At 37.3% G+C, this 8,992-nt stretch overlaps 1 protein-coding gene across 1 annotated transcript; it reads left to right on the forward strand.

The window, feature by feature from the left end:
• The first annotated feature begins 474 nt into the window (after positions 1-474).
• LOC136806642 (uncharacterized) lies at positions 475-1,302 on the forward strand. The gene has a single exon (XM_067063227.1). It carries the CDS (start codon positions 475-477, stop codon positions 1,300-1,302), a length of 828 nt encoding a protein of 275 aa, XP_066919328.1.
• The last annotated feature ends 7,690 nt before the right edge of the window (positions 1,303-8,992 follow it).

Raw genomic sequence — 8,992 nt, forward strand, 5'->3', positions numbered from 1 at the left:
CTAATATTATAATAGAAAAAGTGTACCTAATCTATCTTCGATAGAAGGAAAACTTTTATAAATAGTGCATTATCGAAACATTATCAAAATATCTCTCAAATAATAACAATAATAATAATAATAATAAAGCTTTACAGGTTTGCAGGCCACCGTGAAGACACATGGGCCTCTATAAACCGCTCGTACTTTTTACAATGATCTTTTTGAAATAGAGTTTTTTTCGCGGGCTCCCCCGGACTTTCCATTTTGTGTTGTCTTCCTTGATTTTAGCATTCATTTTTTCGGCTTCCTTACACCATTCTTTAATTATCTGTCTTTCATTTTTGGTCAAATCCTCTGTCACTCGGTAAGGAAAGCCTTTTTCTTTTGTTATTGTATGTTATTTTGTTATGTAAAGATGATAACCGAATCAAGTTCTTCAAACACAAATATTGAGTCAACCCACAAGCACACTCTCGTGCAGAAAGATCCGAGATGAGAGCAAATGGTATAAGAACTTGGGGAGAAACGACTCTCTCTTGGTGTGGATATGCTGATGACATCGTCCTCTTTCTACTTTCACTCGAGGGTATCAGTGCTGCAACAGAGCTTTTGGATTTAACTTTCACTGCCTTTGGTTTGACAATCAATGTCTCGAAAACCGAAACAATGACCATCAATCAAGAACAATATCACGATTCTATCATATGTCTTCGTGAAGAGCAACTCAAAAATGTCAAAGAATTCAAATATCTTGGTGCTGTCCTTAATCACCATCAACCAAACACAGGGGAAGCAGAAGTCAATCAACGAATTCAACTTGCAATTGTAAAATTCGCCCAAATGTCTAACCTGCTACAAAACTTCCAAATCAACCTACGTGTTCGTATCTTCTTCCTCAACAGTTTCGTCAGGAGCCGGTTAACGTATTCATGTCATCAGAACTGGAACTTAACGTCTCTCCAGTACGACCGCCTCGATGTCACCTATAGGAAGTTTTTGAGGAGAATGGTCAGAGGTGGATTTCGTTATGTAGATGAGGTCAATAATGATTTTCGATACGTCATTAGCAACAACCAACTCCACACTATATGTGGTACCTCAGATGTTAATGTTTTTATCAAACAACAACAACGAAACTACGCAGCTCATGTTGTGAGAATGCCTTCTGGTCGCTTGAGTAAATTGTTAATGTTTAATGATGATAAAAATTGCAAACGTGGTAGAATTTCTTTGACTTTACTCGATCAAGTAATTAAAAATGAGAATTGTTCGATTGAAAAGTTTTGTGGACTGGCTATTGCAAAGAAAAATGCAAGATAGACAGAGAGTCTTCTTAAAGGGCTCTCTGTCCTTATTTTCTAGGAATAGGAAATAGTAAAATTTTATATATATATATAAAGAGAGGACTAATTACCCTTTCATTATAACATCGTCTCTCTAAGAGGAAAAAGAATTCGGCCATTCTTTGTTGTTTGTAGATCTGACAGGAGAAAACACTTTATTTTCATACTATATATATTTGCCTAGTACATCAGGATGTGCGAGGATGTCCCCTGCCTGGTGTCTAGTGCAGCCGGCTCCAAAGGAGTCTAAGGTGTTTACACCTTCGTTGATTCATTTTTTGTTTTCTTCTCCTGTCAGTCTACCTGGAGTTTGTTGTCATCTTGTACAGGCCGCTGGGGTAATGTCGCCTGACTGTCTTGAATGACAGTCAGCCTGTCCCAAGCCAGGATAAAGACAGAGGGACCCAGAGAGGACTAATTACCCTTTCATTATAACATCGTCTCTCTAAGAGGAAAAAGAATTCGGCCATTCTTTGTTGTTTGTAGATCTGACAGGAGAAAACACTTTATTTTCATACTATATATATTTGCCTAGTACATCAGGATGTGCGAGGATGTCCCTGCCTGGTGTCTAGTGCAGCCGGCTCCAAAGGAGTCTAAGGTGTTTACACCTTCGTTGATTCATTTTTTGTTTTCTTCTCCTGTCAGTCTACCTGGAGTTTGTTGTCATCTTGTACAGGCCGCTGGGGTAATGTCGCCTGACTGTCTTGAATGACAGTCAGCCTGTCCCAAGCCAGGATAAAGACAGAGGGACCCAGAGAGGACTAATTACCCTTTCATTATAACATCGTCTCTCTAAGAGGAAAAAGAATTCGGCCATTCTTTGTTGTTTGTAGATCTGACAGGAGAAAACACTTTATTTTCATACTATATATATTTGCCTAGTACATCAGGATGTGCGAGGATGTCCCCTGCCTGGTGTCTAGTGCAGCCGGCTCCAAAGGAGTCTAAGGTGTTACACCTTCGTTGATTCATTTTTTGTTTTCTTCTCCTGTCAGTCTACCTGGAGTTTGTTGTCATCTTGTACAGGCCGCTGGGTAATGTCGCCTGACTGTCTTGAATGACAGTCAGCCTGTCCCAAGCCAGGATAAAGACAGAGGGACCCAGAGAGGACTAATTACCCTTTCATTATAACATCGTCTCTCTAAGAGGAAAAAGAATTCGGCCATTCTTTGTTGTTTGTAGATCTGACAGGAGAAAATATTTATTTTCATACTATATATATTTGCCTAGTACATCAGGATGTGCGAGGATGTCCCCTGCCTGGTGTCTAGTGCAGCCGGCTCCAAAGGAGTCTAAGGTGTTTACACCTTCGTTGATTCATTTTTTGTTTTCTTCTCCTGTCAGTCTACCTGGAGTTTGTTGTCATCTTGTACAGGCCGCTGGGGTAATGTCGCCTGACTGTCTTGAATGACAGTCAGCCTGTCCCAAGCCAGGATAAAGACAGAGGGACCCAGAGAGGACTAATTACCCTTTCATTATAACATCGTCTCTCTAAGAGGAAAAAGAATTCGGCCATTCTTTGTTGTTTGTAGATCTGACAGGAGAAAACACTTTATTTTCATACTATATATATATATTGCTTGCAACACTGTGTTCTTGTCCTCTTCGTTCGTAAATGTGACTTTAATTGGTCGGTATCTCGCTTTATCTTCTCTTTCTTTCGTAAATTTCCCGATCCGCTGCGTCTCGGTAATCTCTATATTCCTCAGATGGAGCCGCCGACCAATAATTTTGTCATGGATAAATTCTTCGTCCTCGATTTTTGTTTCTTCTTCAGTTTCATCTGTCGGTTCATCAATCCCATGAAAAATTAGATTGCGTGCTGTAGATCGAATCAGCTGCTCCTCCTGCTTTTCTTTTCGAATCGCATCTCAAATGTTTTTCTCGATGTGTTTGGATGTGATTTTAGTGTAGCTCATTGGTGGTCTTTCCTCTTCTTTCTTTTCGACGATGCTTTCAATCTTCTTTTCAAGCGTGGTTATTCTGGTGTCGATAGTTTCTTTCATTTCGTTGACCATAACATTGACGTCTTGTGCTTTCAAATGGTTTATTTCTTCGTCCTGCCTTTTCATTATATTCTCACAGGCTTTGATTTCGTTTTTGAATCCTTCAATTGTTGATGTTTCATTTGAATTATACCTTTCCATTACCTGTGGTGCGATTTTGGTACAGTTTTGACACTGGAAACTTCTTGATTTGTATGACAAGCATATCTGGATGTGGTAAAGTGGCAGTTCTGTACAAAGATAATGAACTAAACGGTGGCACCTCCTGCATTGTAGGGTATCTTTTAGTGCGTTTTCTTCATTTATGATGCACTTTGACGGGCTGCAAAAGTCGTTTATTAATGGTGATTTTTGATTATTTTCTTGAATTTTTTCCGCCATCTTTGTGCATTTTTCAGACGACAACCGTTCTGTTTTGTATTTGACGTGTATTTATAGCGTTCCATTTGATCCCTCAAAGAAAATGAAGTCATCATTCGATGGAAGACCATGGGCTCAGTGGATCACTTCTGAGACTGAGAAACATAACAGTAAAATAGAAGGCAAAGGTACCCGAAGAAAAACGAAATGCATTGGGGGTTATGTTTGCAAAAATGACAGTTGCGTGTTTTTAAGATATTAAAACAACCGAATAAGGTACATTTTAAAAAGTCTGGAAAATGCAAGATTTGTGGCATTATTGTGAAAAATTTCAATGTAATGCAGTAAAAGTTTGGGAGTTTTATGATGCTTCATTAACTGTTGAAGTAAAACACCATGGTAAACACTCTTGCGATGCTAAGAAGAGACACGAAGTTCCAGATATTGTGTTTCGAAATTTCGCAAGCAACCCCAGTGCAACTGCAACCAGAGTTTTTGAAAACATCATCATTGATGCAATCAAAAGAAATGCACCGTTGGAAGAGATTCATCAGCTTGTTGACGCTACCTTGTGTAAAGAACAACTCTATTACGCAAAGAAACAAGCGACAAATGACCCACACGGTCAATCTTTTGAGGCTGTGTCTTTGCTTAAAGCAAAAATTACATCCAGTGATCCCTTTTATATCTATGTACTTAACGATCGCAATATGAATGGTAGGCCGAGCTTCGTTGTTAAGATGTCACATGGCACAGAATTGACGTTGCGTTTTGTGTCATGTGTTGAAATCCGGGGGTTTGACGTCACTTTTTTACGTCAAAAAGAGAAGCTTTTTAAAATTTTAATGTTTCATATCACTTTTGTATCATAACTCTACAGTCTTTGAATTTATTTCAAAGGGCTAAGTTTGGTATTTTTGAAACCCTGAATTCTTCTTCTGTTGATTGATATTAAAATTACATTACGAATGATTTATGACAGAAAATTTCAAGTTATTTTACAACCACAACCTTTTCCAGCTATATCCTAAGAAAAGGCAATTTTCTAAGTGCATTTAATGTAAGAAATATTTGTCTTGTAATTTGGCACCCCTCTCAGAAGAAACTTCAGTTCTTTTTCTTTCCAACGATGTATAAATATCTATGAGTTGTAATGATTTTCCTTTACACCTAGCTTGGCTAAAAGATTTGTCACTCCTCAGACCCCCAAAAAAATCCAGCTGGTAAAAATTGACGTTACTCACAAAAAAAGCTTGTATTGAAAGGGCAACCTGGACCCAAATTTGGCACCTATCCCTGGAGAAAGTAGATAAAAAATGCCAAAAAATGATGTGTAAAAACCTGGCATGGCCGTACCTTTACGGCCAACCATCTTTTTGACTTTTCACGATTCGAAAATCGGCTTTTTAGCTTTTTAAATTAACATTTCAACTTTTTAAATCGGCATTTTAGCTTTTTGAAATCATCTTTTTTACTTTTTAGCTTTTTCGAATCACTTTTTTAACTTTTTAGCCTTTTTGAATCACCTTTTCAGCTTTTTAGCTTTTTCGAATCATCTTTTAACTTTTTAGCCTTTTTGAATCACCTTTTCAGCTTTTTAGCTTTTTCGAATCATCTTTTCAACTTTTCAGTTTTTTCGAATCACCTTTTCAGCTTTTTAGCTTTTTCGAATCGCATCTTTTCAGATGCGACTTTTTTGAATCATTCTCTTTGAGTCAGACGTTTAGCTTACACTTTTCTAAATCATCTTAAGCTCAACCGTTTAATTGACTGGAACAGCTAGCTTACACGACATACAGTACACAACACGAGAAAAGCCTGGAAGGTCATGGTGCAGAGCGGGATGACTCACCTTCAAATATCTGATCAACTGAAGCTGATGCACCCCACACAAAGAGGACTCAGTGAAAGGACCGTTCAAAGATTTTGCAGTGCTAACAATATTACCAGAATAACAGACCAAGAATTAGACAATATTGTTGGAAACTACATCCAGCAGTATGGCCATGGCTACGGTAGGTCCCTGATGCAGGGTAGTGTGAGAGCATTAATTGGTTCTACAGGAAGGGTTGTATCCCAAAGACGGGTATCAAACTCTTTGCGAAGACTAGCTCCAGCCGAATTTGAATTTAGAACAAGAGATTTACTAGAGAGAACGAATCCATTGCCGTATGTTGCTCCGTATTTCGGATACAAGGTGCACATGGATCAAAACGAAAAAATCGCCCAAAATTTTGGTTGCACTCATGTAGCACTCATAGATGGGTGCTCACGGATGATCGTTGGCTATTCATCTATGCCAGTAAATAATCCCATTATTATATACGAGTTTGTTTTCCGTCCTGCTCTCTTGAAATATGGTTTGTGGAATCAGCTAAGAGTCGACCACGGTCGAGAATTTGTTTTATGTTTATTTGTTCAGGATTTACTTAAAAGGTATCGTTTTTCACAAGAGAAACCTCCTTTTAGACAAACGCCATCTACAGAAAACAACGTAATTGAACGTTTCTGGCCGGAGTTAAACTCTAGAGTAAATTATCCGTCGAAAAGGGCTTTCATATCAATTTGCGAGACATATGACTTTGACATGTCTGAACCTGTTCTAAAGTTTTGCTTTTCGTGGATTGCAATATACGTAACAAATGATGCTGCGAACCATTTAATTGAATCTTGGAACCACCACAGAATTCCAGGTCCACAAGGATGTATTCCTATGGATAACATGCGGGATACCAAGCGTACAGCCGATTTACCTGAACATTTGATCCCAACCGTACCAGAAGCTGTGAGGATGTATGAAGCAAGTGGTGGAAATTTGACACGCGATAGTAGTTTTGGTTTAGATCCCTTGATACATATTGAACATGCCTACGAATCAAGAGAAGCTCTTTTTCGATCAACCCAACCATCAGGTAGTGATCTATTTGCTGACACAGTCCATGGAAATTTCCAAAGAACAAAGTTGGCGATAGAATACTTTTATCAATTGACTGTGGATCTAGCAAATCTGTTTGGTTAAAAATATTACTTATTTCTTTTTGTTTACCTACTTCGGTGTATATTTTGAAATAAACTTACAGGGTTTCCATAAAAAATCTGGACGCAATTAACTCTATGAAAAAATCTTTATAAATTATTTTGTATACTTTGTAATTTATGCATGCTTTTGATGTTTTATGCTTATGCAATTTAGATAGCGTTTGTCATCACAATGATTATCGTAATTTAAAATGGCATGTAAATCATTCATTTGAAAATACATGTTTTGTATACTATACTATTTTAGACTCAGGCTCAAATTATGTTTAACATATGCTTATTTTGCCGAAAAATTCAGTCTCCAATTTGTACAAAATCTGTCTTTGCTATACATGAGGATATGGAAATAAGTAATGAGACCAAGATTTTTCTGACACAAAAAACAACAATTGCATTACAACAATTTTTTTTCATCTATTTATTAGAAGAAAAAAAAGCTTAAAGTTGCACATCTAGCCCTTCGGGCTTTATAGATCTGTGGTACCTAGGCCAATGGAGGGTATGTTCCTAAGGATCGGAAAAATCAGAAAATCTAATTTCAGTCCCACTAAAGGTCGGAACTTTTTATCCCTTAAAAGCTCAAAATTTTCGTAAAATTCTTAAAATGTTCTTTTTTTTCCTTTTTAGTCCCGGTAAGGGTCGAAGGTCACCCCCCCGTCAGTTCGCAACTCTAGTACCCCCTCCCCCTCAGGGTGATAGATCCGCCTTTTAAAGTGCAAATTAGAGGTTCTACTGTAGTTTTATCCTTTTGTTATCACTTGGTATATAGGTATATTTTACATACCTATTCATTTTTTATAAGCAACCGAGTTGCTAATGGTTGAGCCCTGAAAATGGCTAAAAGATTAAGCAACTTTGACTTAGTAACCTAGTCCCTGTGAATTAGGCTACCAGAAAATGGCTAAAAATGTGATATTTTGGCATCAAAATCTGTCCTTAGGTTTTTTCTTATGTACACCCTCTCTAATTCGAATGATTTTCTGTATCGATCGCACCCCCTTTAATTCGAACGATTCTCCATATAGACCACGCCCTCTCTAAGTCGCCTTCTTGAAATTTAAGTATGTTCAAATCTCTTGAAGTGATAAGTTACACCATAGACATATACACACCCCTTTCCTCGGTCCCTCGAAATTCTGCCCCAGGCAAACAAGTTAACCCATTACCACAGATTTCTGAAGGGCTAGATGGCGTGCTTCAAGCCCTTCCAAGCAAGAAAAAGTGAGTATCGGAAAAAATATTCCTGCTATTGTTTCCGAAAATCTGCAAAGCTTCTGATTGGTCAAGCGCTGAAATTCTATTATAATGTCACGTGACTTAGATAGGATTTCCTATCTAACTTCGACACACTTTTCAGCAAAAGCTAGACATCTAGCCCTTCGGGCTTTACACATCGTTGCCCATTACACATTTTTTTTATATGAACATCAAAAATTTTTGAAGCCTTGGAATGTTCATAACTTTTTGAGTTTTAAGCTTAAAAATGTTCTTAACATGTTCTTATTTTTACCGTTTTTTGAGTATTTTTGTCAATTTTGCTAAGAAATTGGGTGTTTTAGGGCCCTACGAAGCCTAAAATGTCCTTAACTTGTTCTTAGCATTTTGGCTATCGAAGCCTTATGCTCTTATATTGTTTGTTTTTATAAAAAAACGTGTAGAAGCAGACTGATGGACGAAAAGCATGCTTTGTTCAAATTCTTCGCTCTCCTGGAAAAAGAAATGGGGTTTTAAAATCAAGATTTAACTCATTTGTTTATAGTATACAGGGAATTTCGATTGAAGGTTGCTATGTTATCTCATTTTCAGCCTTAAATTATGTTTAATTGTATGTTTAGATTTTGACGGTGTGACTTTCATTGATTTTATTAAAGAAAACTTCTAAAGAATTACTGTGGCCTTCCTTATACTTATAAACGTTATAATTATTAAGAAAAATGAATGCAGTCTAAAGCTGGAGTTGCAATGTCAATTAAGGTAATTTCAACTCACTGTTTGATAACAGTCACCGTTTTCATTGAAAAACAGTTTTTCTTGTTTTTTTTCTTCCGAATGGGTGGAAATAAAATTTGTCATTTGGGAACGTTTTCCTCCATTCGTCAATTTTCTTGGACATATTTTCTTGATCGGTTTTGGATAACACATGTCTCATTCTTGCCTTGTAGATATGATTGTAGATGTCTTTGTTTTCTGGATAAAAGCTTCTGTCAGTGTCTGGTGGTAATTGTTTGTCTTTCAAAAGGTCCTTTCTCACATAAATCT

This window comes from Clytia hemisphaerica, unplaced genomic scaffold (genome assembly GCF_902728285.1).
Source record: "Clytia hemisphaerica strain Z4C2 unplaced genomic scaffold, Clytia hemisphaerica genome assembly, whole genome shotgun sequence".
Lineage (NCBI taxonomy): Eukaryota > Metazoa > Cnidaria > Hydrozoa > Leptothecata > Clytiidae > Clytia > Clytia hemisphaerica.

Excerpts from the sequence above, each read along its gene's own strand:
- LOC136806642 (XM_067063227.1), top strand. The coding sequence starts at position 475 with ATGAGAGCAAATGGTATAAGAACTTGGGGAGAAACGACTCTCTCTTGG.